We start from the raw sequence: 17,014 nt of genomic DNA, 5'->3' as shown, positions 1-17,014 counted from the left end.
TCTTTCTTTTTTTTTTTTTTTTTATTGTTATGAATATTGGATTTTTATTCTCTATATTCTATTGGGGTGGGAATTTTTTGAAGATTAATTTCATGATGTTATGTGTATGTTGCAGGAGAAACTGGCCCAAGAATTGCAGTTTAAAGTTTATAATGCAGATATGGTTTCTTTCATTTGGAGGGTAAGATAATCTTATAACTTATTCCTAATTTTCTGTTTTATTATAAGCCTGGTTAAGTATCTAGAAAATATAGTGAGAAAATTGGTGTGAAAGTTGGGTTCTGTTTTCAAAATCCCATTTTTTGGGTTCATGCTCTCAATTATTAAGTTGTGCTATTCTCTATCCATTTTGCCTTTTTTTTCGAAGTGGAAATTGGTAGCTTTCATTTAAAAGTTGAGTTTGTAGATTGGTGCTTAAAATTTATCTGAAACTTTAACATGGACGATACTCTTTGAATGTACGAGTTAAGATTATGTTATCTTTACGGTTGAGATGATAACAATTGATTGGTGTAAGTTTGACGACTTAAGTTTTTAGAGATACATTTGTTTTCTCTTTTTATATTGAATTGGCATCTCATTGTCTCAGCCATAAAGATTAGGAGAACACTAAACTTATACTTTCAAGAACAGTCTTCGATTGTCATTATAATCTCGCATGACTTTTAAGCATTGGTTTACAGTAGCATCCACCTAAACTTATCCAATTTGTAACATTAATAATCCTCTAAATATAGTATAGTAATTCTAATGTTTGTGGAGTTCTTTTCCCTCTAAATTTTGCCACCTATACCTACATTTTCCTATTTGTGTTTTGGTTCTCCAAATTTGTAAAATAATGTACAAGGTTATTGATTTAAAATTCTCTTGGCCATTGTCATGCAGATTAGCTTTCCAGTCTTTATTCCTCAAAGGAATCAGTTTAACTTCACCAGCAATGGGAACTGCTATGCCAAACCTTGCCCCAGGTCTTATCTTCATCATCGCATGGACTTTTGGGTAATTTTATTTCAATGGGTTTTGAAAATTTTCAGTAATGCTATAAACAACCAATAGCATGCATGTTGTGGTTCCAATTCAAAAGAAAATCAAATTAACTTTTGTTCAAATCAATCAAGAGAGATAAATTGGCTCAAAAGAGTCATTTTTAACTCTTAAACTAAAATCTAAACACACTATAAATAAGACAAATTTACTCTATTTTAACTAAGTGGTAAATGAGTTTACGAATCATTCGAGAGAATCTGAGTTCGATTCTTACTGAAGTAATCTTTGGTGAGACTTTACATACTTCCCGACCGAATTTCGGATTATGAGGACCCCTTTCCCTTGAGAGGGGTTAAGAGTAAAAGAGAAAAAAAAAAGCATTTTTTCTACGTAAATGTACCAGTAAAATGTTTGACATAAACTACATATTTTGTTAGAAAAATATAATGCTATAACTCTAACTAAGGCAAAAATAAGAAACATGTTTAATTCCTTGGGTAATGAATTGGTAATTCTTATATTCTGCAGGTTAGAGAGAGTTAACGTAAACAACAGGTATAGTAAAATTAAAATCTTAGGAACATTGCTATGTGTTTTGGGTGCTTTCACAATGAGCATAATGCAAAGCATTTCTGCTCCTCCTGCAACCAAAAAAGAGACTACAATCCAATCGTTGTCAACACCATCAGATTTTCTCTTTGACATACAAAAGATAATCGGTTGCCTCTATCTAATGGCTTCAGTTTTAATATTATCAAGCAATGTTGTTCTGCAGGTAACTATTAGTAATCAAATAAGTAGTAGGACACTGAAAAATGTACTCAAATTTCTTAATTAGCTCAACAAAAGTTGTTGCTTTTGTAGGCTTTTGCTCTTGGAGATTTTCCTGCACCAATGTCATTGAGTGCAATAACGTCCTTGTTTGGAGGATTTATGACTGCAGCTGTTCAATTATTTGAAGGCGAGGAACTTAAAACTGGGTTGCAACTTGTTAGTTTTGGAGACCTGGTTGGCTTTTCCCTTCTGGTATATTTTACTATTTCCTTATTTCACTCAAGTGCATTTCGATGTTTACGCGAACCACCACTCTTGAAATTAACAAAATTTCAAAATGAAGTTGTAGTATCCAACAATTTGGTTAATGAAATTAACAAAATTTCAAAATGATTGTCGAGATTGAAAATATTGGATCGCATTAATCTTTTTGAGTCAATCAATTTAATTCTACAATCAATGATTTTCAATTTCATTGATAGACCGTACCATTTCAGCACTAAATTCATGGTTTATTCTTTTGATCTTTTTAGTCTAGAATGTTGAAACAGTTATAACATGGGCTAGAAAATTGGGTAGAGTAGCAAATCATGGTATGTAGTGAAATGTTGGCATTGTGTGGGATAATAACTAAGAAGAATGCAATTTTTTGTGTTTCTCACTGTGATGATGATACTAAAAAGGCATAAAAATTGAAAATGCACAGGCTGGTGGAGTGAGTGGAATAAGCTTAAGCTTCAATGGATGGGCACTTAAGAAGAGAGGACCTGTATTTGTCTCCATGTTTAGCCCTATTGGAACAGTATGCTCAGTTATTTTCTCTGTCTTTACTCTAGGAGACACTGTTAACATTGGAAGGTATTAAGACTAATTCCTAGCTACTATTAAATTTTGCAAACTATATTCTAAAAATTGTAAAATCTTATTCATCAACATATTGATTAACACTGCATTGGTTGCAGCATTGGTGGTATGTTCCTCATGTTCAGTGGACTTTACTTAGTTCTTTGGGCCAAAGGGAAAGAAGGATATGCAGATGGTGGTGATTTATCAGAAAGTGAGTTTGATGCAGAAAAACCTCTCTTATGTTAATTTGTTTTTCAAGTGTCAAAAACTAATATGTACAATGTAATCGTATCCCTGCTTAAATATAATCAAAGTAATTATTATATATGTCATGATTAAACAAGTAATCATTTAAAAAAAAAAATTTGAAGGGCTCATATTCTAGAGAATAATATAGTTTAGAATGTAACATGTATAAAAACACCCACACATTTTTTAACTTTTTTGCAGAAGCTTGAAACAGATGCTACCTTGATGTATTCGTGACAAAGAGCAATCAGAAGAGTCAGAGGTGTGGATTTTAAGTCTCTTGAGTTTGAAGGAATGAAACGTTATTGCATTGTAGATTTTTATTTTCTTTTTGTAAATAATATTTTGAGGTCAGGTAGACATGATAGTTTAAGATGGAGATGAAGCAAAATATTAGGATTTTGAATGACCCCTATAGGTAGGTAGGAGTAAAATATCTTGTAAAGATGTTCAACTAGTTATTCTTAATTTTTGGAGAATAGTAAATCCAAATGAGAAATGCTGATTTCTACCACAAAGTACAGAACAAAAATACATCAAGGTTATCTGAATGGTAAATTTTTCATCTATACTCTCATGTTTTCCATCATAAATAAATTTCATTCTTTTATCGACCACTGACGATTTTTCTTTTAATTCTAGAAAATTAAATATTTGTAACTGGGAGGGTGAGAGGGAGAAGGCTAGTCATTCATGTGTTGGCGTCTTAATTGTCTTAAGAAAATATTAAAACATAAAAAGTTAAAATATAACTAATATATTAAAATGCTAAATAAAATATTTTAGCTAATAATTAACTATTTACTAAAAAAAAACTAATAATTAACAATATTAATCACTAGCATCACTCTCTCCAACAAGCATGTTATTGTTGTGTGAACATTATTACTTGGAAAATAGTTTGATATTTGGTTGAAGAAGTCTCTCACTACCTCACACACTTTCATAAAGATCTCAAGAGCATACAAATAATCCATATTTTAATAAATTATGATAAACTTTATTTATTTTAATTTAGTTTATAATAGTTGATGTCATAAGTGAAGATATTTTACTTTTTACATTTAATTTATTTTATAAAAAAATATGACGTAATCCGATACGAGCATAAGTGAAAATATTTTACTTTTTACATTTAATTTATTTTATAAAAAATATGAGGTAAGTCCGATACGAGCGTAGAGAACAATGTCATTTACAACTCATCTATAAATATAAATTTGTAACCTCATTTAAAAAAAGTTTGGAAATGAACTATAATTTCTCATTATGAGAATGGTAAATGAACTAAGTCGTTTTTGCATTAGAATTGTTTGAATCTTATCAATGACTTCCTTATCATGTGACGATTTCCGTTTGCTCATTGTTCTTCCAAAGTGATAATCTTTGTCATTAATTTCTATTTTAATGTTTTGTGTTATTGAGATATTTGAAATTTTAGTTTCATTTTGTTGCATTTTATTCAAAATCTTGTTCAACTCTTTTGAATTGTTTGTTGTTTATAAGTGTTACACTATGTGTAGGAAGATTTATTTGGGTGGTTACTTGTTGTTACTTTGGTGAAATTTCAGAGTCCTTAGTTGTTGTTTTCAGGAGAGGGAAATCTGAATTTAGTTTCATCATATTTTTTACTTGTAGTTGTTTGACCCAAAATTCACTAGCAAATTTATTATTGATGTTATTTCTTCCATACATATCTGATTATGGAAATTAAAAAGCCTAAATTGATTAGAAAAATTGGAGGAATTTAAATATACAGAGAAAAAACTAAAAAGGGAAGTTCTGAAAAAGTGATTCTACACATAAGCACTTATTGAAAAAATGCTTTTTTACAAACAAAAAAAATTTACAAAATCGGTCCACTTTGATACACCAATCATTATTGTCTTAATTAAGCATTACAACTTTTATCTTAGTACTTTACCTCCCACATATTTAGATCACTTAGTAATTTAGTTCAAATATTTCTTATTTATTTGATAATCTATTCGAGTGTGTCTTCATTTACTTAGTTTTTCTTGTTTGTCATTTTAATTTTTTTTAGTTTTGTCCAATAATTTTTCCTTCTCGAAACTCTTGTGTTAATAGCTTTGGTGGACTTGTTATATTGTGTTTGGGTTATTTTTAAGAACTTGAAAGATGATTTTAAGTGGAAAAAGACAATAACGCACATCATTGAAAAAAGTAATCATTAAGTGATACACATGAGTGATACATTTCTTGACTCTAAACACTTAGTGAGTGGTGAATGTCATGTTTTTATTTTCTTAACTTGTTCTTGTTATTTTTTATTATTATTGTGGTACTAATTGATTTGTTGTTGTTGAAATCATGAATGGAAGTGAAACATACTCCTTTCTCCTATAATTGTTTCTCTTATGGGTCATTTTTATAGAAATTTGAAATACTTAGATGATGCCTTGAAAGAAGAGTTTGTGAATCAATTAGATAAGATATCTCATCATGAAAGATCGTCTCAAAATGAAGATGAATTTAAAATTGAGAACGAAATAATATAAATTTATGAGGTGATATTTAAAGGGAAAAAAAGTGAAAATTATAATGATGAGTAAATGAAGTGTGAAAGGAGAGATAGAGATTATGGTTTTAGGAAAAAATGTATGAAATGTGTGTGAGAGAGAGAGAGAGGGAGAGAGAAAAAGAGGCAAAGAGATTTTGAGAGGGAGGATAAGAAGTATGTAAAAGAGAAAAAACACATAAAATAAAATAAAAAATGAGGATTGTTGACATCTAATTGTGTCTACTACTTTAAGATTTTTAATAAATATATAAAAAATTAAAAAAAAATAATGATAAAAATAAATAGTTAAACCTTTAAATTATAGAAAATCCTGGATGTGTTTGGTTTCTATTTGCCTTTCCTTTTCAGAAAACTTCACTATATTTTAAAATATATAAAATAAAAAACGTATTTAATTGAATGAAAATAAAAATCATTATAATGGTCATCATTTGAATGAAAAGAAAAGAAATGAATCAATGTTAATGAAAATCAGTATAATGGTGATCAATTGAGTAGAAAAGAAACCGAAAAAAATGAATAAATGATAATAAAAATCAGTATAATTATAGTCAATTAAATGGAAGAAAAAAAAACCCGAAAAGAAACAGGTTAATGATAATCAATTGGCAATAATCTACACCCAAAAAGTCTATAAATAGTCTACAACAAGAGTAGAAAAATGAGGACAATTTGAAACACAATTTGAGAGTACGGGAACAAAATTAATAGACAAAAGAGGAGAAGAGAATAAGGTATCACTTTGTAAGGTATCACTTTTTTTATTATTTTCTCTAATTTTCTACTTATTAGTCTTTGTATTACATCCTTTTAAAATATATTCTTTTTTTTTCTTTCTATTTTTTCTGTTTATAAAAAAATAAACTCATGTTAAGCTTTCATTTTTTTAAAGTTGTTTATTCCTAAAATTGTTTTCTTTGCAACACAAAATAAATATATATATTTTTAACTAATTGATGTTTATAAACCAAGAAAACAAATTTCACCATATTGTAATATAATAGAAAATTAATATTACGTCTTTATCAAATAACTAAAAAAAATCATAATAACGGATAAATGATTTTTTCTTTATGATTATAATTAATGGTTCTGCCGCCGGATGAAATTCATCATCGTCGCGCCATATCACTCACCCCCAATCGTTGGTGGCCTTTGTGTCGCGACAGATCCGGCAACGTACGAGCAAATCCTTTAACAGGTTGCTTCACCGTCGTGTGCATCTATCTCGTTCACATACCACTATGTTACGTTATTTTCTAACAAAAACTAATTTTTTTTCTTTACTTTAAAACAAAAATAGAAGATATAATCATTATTATTATTATTATTTCTTTTCTTTACGTTATTTTCTATGAACAAATATTATTATTATTACTATTATTATTATTATTATTATTATTATTATTATTATTATTATTATTATTATTATGTTTTTATTTTCATTTTTATTTGTTTGATACGTATATAAATAAAAGATAATAATAAAAATCAGACAACACATAAGTATTTTCGTGCGTTTTGATTTCCCTATTGCACCTGAGGATACTTAGAGCAAGATTTTCCCTTGTCAAACCAAATTAATAAAAAATATATTTTTTTCTTTTAATAATATAATAATTTATTTTATTTTTATTTATTTATTCTTTTAGGGGTAAAATCAATAAATAATTTGTGTACAATTAATTAATTATAGGGTAGCCGTTTTAACGGACGATGTAAGATAATATTATTTTCCTTATTCGTAATCGACTCCCGAATCTAAATTTTTGGTTCAAATAACTTTACTTAGGTTTTATCTAATTATCGCTTTTAAAAAAATAAAATTTGTGGCGGCTTGTTTTTTTTCGCAGACAAATCGGACGCGACAGTCCAATCAGTTGTTTACATCTGATTTGAGAACTCTCAATGTTATTCACAACAAGCCTTATTTTATGGTTTTGAAAATGATGTAATTTTTTCTCCTTATCGTCATTTTTTTTTTTGCATCATATTCTTTATCATAGTCACTTTTGAAAAATCATTATCACATCATTTTCAAAAACATAAAAATTAAGGCTTGTTCTAAATAACTTTAACGGCAAAAAATATGGGATCAAATGGTGGCTCAAACATTACTCCATTAAGAAAAACATTGCCATTGAGAGTTCTCAAATCAGACGTAAACAACCTATTGGACTGTCGTGTCCGATTTGTCCGCAGAAAAAACAAGTTACCACCAATTTTATTTTTTTAAAAGAGAAAATTAGATAAAACCTAAAGTAAATTCTTTGAACCAAAAAATTAGATTCAGAGTCGAATATGGAAAATAATATTACCCTACATCGTCTGTTAAAACGGTTACCCTATAATTAATTGTATACAAATTATTTATTTATTTTACCCCTAAAAGAATAAATAAATAAAAAATAAAATAAATTATTTACATTATTAAAAAAAAATATTTTTTATTAATTTGGTTTGACAAGGGAAAATCTTGCTCCTACGTATCACCAGGTGCAATAGGGAAATCAAAATACAGTTCTTGGGTAGAAAATACTTATGTGTTGTCCGATTTTTATTATTAAACTTTTATTTTTTATTTATATATGTATCAAAAAAATAAAAATAAAAACATAATAATAATAATAATAATAATAATAATGATAATAATAATATTTGTTCATAGATTATATCTTCTATTTTTGTTTTAAAGTAAAGAAAAAAATTGGTTTTTTGTAAGAAAACAACGTAACGTGGCGGTATGTGAATGAGACAGATGGACACGACGGTGAAATAATCTGTGAAATGATTTACTCGTACGTTGTCGGATATATCGCGACACAAATGCCACCAACGATGGTCAGTGATATGACGCAGCGAGCAAGGATGAATTTCATCTGGCGGAATTTTTTTCTAGTTATTTGATAAAGACGTAATATGAATTTTCTATTTTATTACAATAGAGTGAAATTTGTTTTATTAGTTTATAAACATCAATTAGTTATATATTTTTTTTATTATTTTGTGTTGCAAAAAAAAACAATTTTAGAAATTAACAACTTTTAAAAAAAATGAAAGCTTAACATATGAGTTTATTTTTTTATAAACAAAAAAAAAATAGCTAGAAAAAAAAAGAATATATTTTAAAAGGATGCAATAAGGAAGTGATACATTAGTGCTGAATTGTTTTTTTTGCTAGACCGATTTTTTCAAGATCAGATTCTTACTGCCTAATTATTTTTTTGCTAGACCGATTTTCTCAATATCAGATTATCTTCTCCTCTTTTGTCTATTAATTTCTTTTTTTTTATGTGCTCTCAAATTATGTTTCGAAATTGTCCTCCTTTTTCTACTCTTGTTGTAGACTATTGATAGACTTTTTAGGTGTAGAATACAAAAGACAAGAGAATAATTGTCAATTTATTATCATTAATCTGTTTATTTTCGGTTTCTTTTCATTTAATTGGCCATAATTATTCTGATTCTTATTACGATTGATTCATTTTTTTCGGTTACTTTTCTACTGAATTGATCACCATTATACTGATTTTTATTTTTATTAACATTGATTCATTTCTTTTCGGTTTCTTTTCATTCAAATGATATCATTATAATAATTTTTCTTACTATCAATCCATTTATTTTCATTCAATTAAATATGTTTATTTTATATTTTTTTATATTTTAGAATATAGTGAAATTTTATGAAAAGAAATCAGAGGCAAACAGAAAGAAACCAAACACATCCAGAACTTTCTAAAATTAAAAGGTCTAACTATTTATTTTAGAATATTCTGATTCTTATTACGATTGATTCATTTTTTTCGGTTACTTTTCTACTCAATTGATTACCATTATACTGATTTTTATTTTTATTAACATTGATTCATTTCTTTTCGGTTTCTTTTCATTCAAATGATATCATTATAATAATTTTTATTACCATCAATCCATTTATTTTCATTCAATTAAATATGTTTATTTTATATTTTTTTTTATATTTTAGAATATAGTGAAATTTTATGAAAAGAAATCAGAGGCAAACAGAAACCAAACACATCCAGAACTTTCTAAAATTAAAAGGTCTAACTATTTATTTTTATTATTTTTTTTATCATTATTATTTTTTTTATATATATTTATTAAAAATCTTAAAGTAGATGACAAAATTAGGTGTCAACAAGGATCATGAAAAAAAAATTATATCATATGAATAATATATTAGATATTGTGTTTGATCTATAGTATGTGGAATATCCTTATGATAATGAATATCCAAAAGCGGCAAGAAGAGTAGAGAAGTCAGCCTGGAGAGAGAAAGAGAAAATCAAAGAAAATAAAAGTGAAAGATGAAAAATATAAGTTAACATTAAGAGAGAAAGAGAAAGTTATAGAAAAGAAATAGGAAGACGAAAAATATTTGAGAGACATAAAGCAAATAATTTCATATAACTATTTGTGTAATTTTGATAATTATAGTGCTTGAATGAACAATTTTATCAATACATTGACTTTGAAAGCGAAGACAAAGATGATGGTAAATTTGAAAGTCTCTTTAAACAAGAGCGTGAGGTAAATGAAATGATGTTAGTGCTTAAAGGTGATTGGTCAAAGGTTCTTTAAAAGATGCTTGCAATAAAATTATTGAGTCACCGTTTATTTATAATAAAGAGAATGTCTACGAACTCAACTTGTTTTGAAGTCTTTGCAAAAATAAATTAACTTATTGTTTGTCACCAATTTAAATATGATATAAGGTAAATTTTGTCATGAATATCTTCAAAAGGTATAACTTTGTTCTCATCTTTATAAATTTTTACATTTATCATAAATATGATAAGATGCTAATTGTTCAATATGGAAATGCGTTTCACCGTCTTATCAAATTTTACAATTCTTTTAAATTTTCATTTGACCTCGGTGAATATGATGAACTTGTGGTTTATGTGAATTATTTCTTCATGTATGGTATAATGGAGCTTAATTTCGTGATCAAATTTATTAAAGAATGATGGAATGATAAAGTCCTCAATAGTACGAAGAAGATTCATATTTTAATAAATTAGAATAACTATATTTATTTTAATTTAATTTATAATAATTATTAGTTTGCTTTAATTTCAAATTGTAATAGTTTAATTTAAATTTAGTTGATGTCGTGTTTAAGTGAAAATATTTTGTTTCTTTATATTTAATTTATTTTAAAAAAATATAATGTAAATCCAACACGAGTCTAGAGAATAATGTGTGGTCCCATTTAGATTTAGAGATAATATTACTATAAGTATACAATTATAACATCATTTGTAAAAAATGGAGAAATGAATTATAATTTCTATCGTCTCGTGGTGACTGAACTAAATCTCCTCCTTCAGTTTTTAGATTATAACTTACTCGATTTCCTTGTCATTGATGCAATTCTTTTACATTGTGGTGTCTTTTCCATCTTTTTTATATTTGTTACTTTTTTTTTATTTGATCACTTTATTTAAATAAACTATTTAATTAAATATTCAATCTCTAGAAACATTCATATCTACACGACACTGATATGAATAATATAATAATTATAACTTATTTTGACAATCTAATGTAATAATGATAATAAATTTTTATATGTTATTTTATGAAATATTTACTTTGACAGATTGAAGATATATATTAATTGAATTATGTACAATTTATTTTTATTTAATAAATAGTATTATCGTCCAATCAATTTAAAAGTAGGCTTGTTGATCTATTTTGAAAAAAATTATTTACAAAAGTAGGTCACGGTCAACTTTAACTAATTTTTCAAAAAAGAAAGTCAAATCCGATTCAAGATACTATATTTGTTAAATAAATCAAATTTAGGTCTTATATTGTAAAATACCATTATATTTAATGTAAGATTTTATTTGAGATAAAAATGGTAAAATTTGATTTTTTTTCTTTTGGGTAACCGGTAAGATTTGATTTGACGAATTTTTTATTTAAATATTTTTTTTATCATTTAAAAACAGTTACGCGAATGTCCTACCTTTTAAATCAAGGAGAAAGTGGTTTTTCCGGTGAACGAGATGCAACTATCCTTTATTTATTTTTATTTTAACATTTATTATTAATTATTTAATAAATTAAATTTAATTAAATTATTTAAAAAATAAAAATACTAATAATAAATTAAAATAAAATACATTAATAATTATAAATTAATTTTATATTTTAATTATTATTATTAAAATAATTATATTATATTATAATTTTTAAAGAAAATACAATAAAATTGAAGAAAAAAATACATCAAATTTGAGTAGATGTGCCAGCAGCGTTTGGGTAGACCCGACATAATTCGCATTTTCTTGATACTCTTTATGTAATGTCCATTTATGTTATAATGCGTTTGTTCTTTTGACGACATTTCTTGACTCTCAGCATGAGTGTATTGGACACACCTTAAAACCTTAATATTAAGGCCAATATCCTTCGTTTAGTATGGGTTGGAACGCTTTATCGTAGACTTTTAGTACCGTTTTCACCTTGTACACGTCAGATATAAGGCTCAAATAATTATATTTTTATGCTAGAACATGTTGCTATCACATGTAAACAAGACCTATGTTTAGCTTGCTATTTCCCACAATGGCACCACTTGTTAGGAAGGTTTACAGAGAAATGACAAATTAATCGTCCTTCTCTTGGAACTACTGTCTCGTGAACCATGAAAGTATGGTTGCTCCGATCAAAATTATCCATTCTATGACTATTGGATTTACTTATTTCCAATTTCATAAAATTTATGCAAGTTTATGTGTATACCTGACCAGAAGTTAAAATTGATGTGTGTCGTTTTCCCATGGTTAGAAACAATGTTCCTATTTTAAAATAAGTTGATTGGACCAAAGCAGTGATGGGAATGTTGTGCGAGCCTTTTAATATTGCGTTGATCGACTCCACGAAGTTGGTTATTATCTGATCCCAACGACTACCTCCATTGAATGCTTGAATCCAATCTTTTCGAGGTATGTTGTCTAATCATTTCAAAGCATTCAGGTTTACTATGCCGATTTATCTGCGGTAGTATCGATATGTAGACTCACTGATCGAGTAACCTGTATTGAACATTAGACAATGCATTATTACACTAATTATATAAATTAAGAATGAAATTATTTAAAATTACACTAATTACAAAAATTAAGTATAAAACTACTACCTATAGAAATAACTTTTTTCTTCAAAGCATTGTCATTAAATTCCCTTACAAAATATTGTGAAATATGTCGGACGCATAACACATGCTTTGACGGAGGATCTTGCCACCCATTATTCGAATTATTATAAGCACTCTTAATGGATTCGTGTCTATCTAAAATCAAACAAATGTTGGCTCGTGTAGTGACATATTTTCTCAAAAAGAAACTCTAACTATTTTTTGTCTCACCTTCCACAATAGTATAAGCAATAGGAATTACATTGTCATTCTCATCCCGTGCAACTGCTACCAATAGAGTTTCCTTGTACTTGTCGTACAATCAAGTCCCATCAACTTGTACTATTGGTTTGCATAATTTAAACGCAGATATGCACAGAACGAAAGTCCAAAATAGTATATGAAAAATTCTTATCCTACCTATCAAACTATTCTTGTGATAAACTAGAATGATTTCTATTTAAATTTTGGTTCCCGAAACAAACGTTTACATAACCAACAACCATTGTGGGAGTTGATTGTAAAACTCTTCCCAATTGCCATTAATTTGTTCAATCACTTTATTTTTTCCCATCCAGGTTTTTCTATAACTTACTGTGTAGTTGTGTAAAGTCCGAATCTGAGCAATAATGACCTTCACTTTGATTGAAGGATCCACTTTCATAACTTGCATTGTGCTTGTACATATCATGTTAAAATCGAGCTTCATATGATTTTGTGACAATGCATAATTTATGCATGTATGAGACACATTCAATTTACCAATCACCCACAATTCACTCTTTTTGTGTTTTGAAGCTTTGCATCTAAACAAACAATTTGAATTTGAACAGTATATAACATATCTTTCTAAATCTGATTTTTGTATCACAAAATTCAATGATTGTTTTAAATGATAAACGTTTGATTGCATATACGCATTCATCTTTGTTTTGAAACTTCATTCCAACTACAAGAGTTCCATCTACTGCTGAAACTTCGTTAATGAACAAATGATCAAATTCACTTGTTTGCTTTGAGTATCTAAATTGATGTTTTTCAGGTGAGATGGTGGATCGAAATCAGGTAGGATAGATTGATCTTCTACTTCCAATCTTCGTCAACATCAGAATTACCAGATAATTCATCGAAGTATATTATTTCCACTTGCACAAAAGTAACTATGTATATTTTTTTCTTTTTTATATTATTTTTTTCTTTTTTTAAAACCAATTGCTTATCATATTACTAATTTTATTATATTTTTTTATTTTTGTTATATTCGACAAGTTTAATTATAGTGGTCTAAATTTTGCTAAAGTTCCTCGTAGCGACGTAGAAGGATACCAAAAAATAATTTTAATCACATGATTGTTGATAAAGTAATATATTCATTCACATTTGTTTGAACTTTTTAAATATTTTATTTTTTATACTTGTTATAATTATTTTAGCTTATTTTTTACATATAAGTTTTATTGGAGACATTATCTCGGGTTCCAACATGAAGTTTCCGAAGAAGAGACGATCACTTGGACTGCATGTACTTATCTACTCTGTTATCTCATACTGTTGATCACATGCTTGTTGATAAAGTAATATATTCATTCACATTTGTTTGAACTTTTTAAATATTTTATTTTTTATACTTGTTATAATTATTTTAGCTTATTTTTTACATATAAGTTTTATTGGAGACATTATCTCGGGTTCCAACATGAAGTTTCCGAAGAAGAGACGATCACTTGGACTGCATGTACTTATCTACTCTGTTATCTCATACTGTTGATCACATGCTTGTTGATAAAGTAATATATTCATTCACATTTGTTTGAACTTTTTAAATATTTTATTTTTTATACTTGTTATAATTATTTTAGCTTATTTTTTACATATAAGTTTTATTGGAGACCTTATCTCGGGTTCCAACATTAAGTTTCTGAATAAGATATGATCACTTGAACTGCATGTACTTATCTACTCTGTTATCTCGTATTGTTGAAAAACACAATACAGATAGAGTCACACTTCAGTTTAATTTCTATCAGCAAATACCACAACCACCAGATGACATGAAATTGTACCATGAGGTGTGAGATTGATGATAATTGAAGCTGAGTTTGGAGGGAAGAAATTAAACATTGGAACGTGTTGCAAGGTAACATCGTACAAGGTATTTTATGTCGTAACACATAATATATGATTTTGTTTAGACAATACACCAAATTATTTATATATGTAGAACAATATCTATGTGATCCCCGTTTACAACCTCCGTCATATCCTCATGTGCAGTCGACCTCCCAATCAATCCCCGTTTACAAAACACAGTAGGATCGTCTTTATCATCAACTCACCTACACGTCCCTACCGAAGTTCCATGTTATGATCAACCACCGACTCAATATTATGTTCCGTCGATGTCAGAAATACCAATCATCGGTTATCCGACATAACGTGGACTTTTCTATAATTTGTTTGGAACTCAGTGCACAACTCTTAAGTCGGCTTATGTTGTGTTTGATTCGATGTATAATCCTCAGTCTCAAAATTTTATGGAAGCAGATGACACTGGTTCTAGTCCACCTACAAGTTACATTGAGGAAAATGATCAAAATCAGGGTGAACCGGAAGAACCTCAACTCGTCAAGCGAGTTAGACAAGTTCGACGAGACCATAGATGTGAGACTAAATGTCATTTAAGTGGACATCATTGATATAAATTTGATGTTTTTTTTCTTCTCAAATGTGATGTTTTTTTATCGTTAATTTAATGTATTTTTTGTTTCATTTTCATGTTATTAATATAATTTTATTATTATTTGTTTAAATTTTGATGTTTTTTTTAATTTTAATGTATTTTCTTTGAAATTTGTAATATATTTTAATTATAAGCATTTTTAATTATAATTATAATAATTATTAAAATATAAAATTAATTTATAATTTATTAATGTATATTATTTTAATTTATTATTAGTATATTTATTTTTTAAATAATTTTAATAATTTTAATTTATTAAATAATTAATAACAAATATTAAAATGAAAAAAAAAAATGTTAGTTGTAGGTCGTTTCCCCAATAAGCAACCGTCTATAAACTTTGAATTGTTTTTTTCGGAACGCGATATATCGGTTATAAGAAAAAGGAATATTTAAATAAAAAACTCTAGATTTGACATGATTAATCTATCTTTAATTGAAATAATAAATTAATATTTTTTTTACATTAATAAATAATAAGTATTATTGTTTTATTTTCGCAAATAAATTTAATGTTAAATTAATAAATTTCAACAATTATATTTTCTGAACTACAATTAAGAAACAAGGTGAGTTTATTTTAATTTTTATAGACAAATGTATTTAACCTAAAGATTTAAACATGAATATGATTGTCAATTGAATTGAGAATGTAATATTTTAGTTTTTATAGACAAATGTATTTAACCTAAAGATTTAACATGAATATGATTATCAATTGAATTGAGAAGGTAATATTTATACCGTTGTTTTAATATATATATATATTTTGATCTTAATTTTTTAGATTCAGAGTTTGATTGAAAAATGAATGAAGTTTGATAAAAAAATATTTTAATTTGATTTCAAACTTATATCTTCCTAAACAATCTTCAATTAAAATTTATACTATCTACCACTTGAACTCAATCAATATATAATAGAAATGGTGGTTTAGTGATAATAACGACGATAACACTAAGACAACTAGATTTTTTAGTTGATTATAGAAACAACTAGAATTTAATACGCTGAGATTGTTTGCATATTTTTTTCTCTGCAAAATTTAAGAATTCATCATGTTTTTTTCTTTTCTGTGACAAAAGAATAGTATTTCATTTATATTAAAACAAGACATTATTAAAAAAATAAGAAAATTAAAAAATTAAAACCACCTAGATTTTAATATAAAAAGTTTTTTATTGCTATTTTAACCAAAAAAAACTTTATATGAGCTATTTTTTATATTAGAAAATCTAATATATTTTAACATCAATAAATTTGATTAATTCATTTTATTTCGTTTAAATTATGTTCGAGAAAGAGAAATTAGGACATTAACTTTAAGATTAAAATTTAATGTAAATTAACATTTATCGAGTAAAATTTGTACTAGCACATGTTTTTGTATGAAAATTGTGAATTTTTAACTTACATTAAATTCATTTTTGTTTGTAAACAAAATATTAAATGCAGTAGCTTTGTTGTTTGTAAACACATAATTATGAATACTAATATCTAAAATTACTGACCCGTTTGCTCTAATTCACTTATATTTTTTTGGACAAGTCAAATTCACTTATTTGTCTTACTCAAAATTGTGCATCTTCTAGTCACTTTATGGATAACATAGGAGTATGCCTGAAAATAAAGGGGTGAAGGGACAAAATGGCCGTATGTGAATGTAGCATTGCATTTTGAATATTTTTTTGTATCC

General features: G+C 26.9%; 1 protein-coding gene across 6 annotated transcripts in view; it reads left to right on the top strand.

Annotated features, from left to right (window-relative positions):
* Nucleotides 1-3,473, top strand: part of LOC101502932 (WAT1-related protein At5g47470) — a 4,432-nt gene extending 959 nt beyond the window's left edge. For 3 of the 6 annotated variants that reach the window (XM_073364224.1, XM_004511632.4, XM_073364225.1), the window contains 7 exons: nt 116-181; nt 886-999; nt 1,516-1,762; nt 1,852-2,013; nt 2,468-2,619; nt 2,724-2,818; nt 3,058-3,473. In XM_073364224.1, coding sequence (XP_073220325.1) covers nt 116-181; nt 886-999; nt 1,516-1,762; nt 1,852-2,013; nt 2,468-2,619; nt 2,724-2,818; nt 3,058-3,065 — 844 coding nt within the window. In that variant the 3' untranslated portion in view covers nt 3,066-3,473. Of the gene's footprint in view, nt 1-115; nt 182-885; nt 1,000-1,515; nt 1,763-1,851; nt 2,014-2,467; nt 2,620-2,723; nt 3,010-3,057 lie in introns of those variants that run through there. The other 3 variants (XM_073364223.1, XM_004511631.4, XM_073364226.1) reach the window with 2 other exon arrangements.
* The last annotated feature ends 13,541 nt before the right edge of the window (nt 3,474-17,014 follow it).

Source organism: Cicer arietinum, chromosome 8 (genome assembly GCF_000331145.2).
Source record: "Cicer arietinum cultivar CDC Frontier isolate Library 1 chromosome 8, Cicar.CDCFrontier_v2.0, whole genome shotgun sequence".
NCBI classification, from domain to species: domain Eukaryota; kingdom Viridiplantae; phylum Streptophyta; class Magnoliopsida; order Fabales; family Fabaceae; genus Cicer; species Cicer arietinum.
This window is presented reverse-complemented; position numbering and strand designations above follow the sequence as displayed.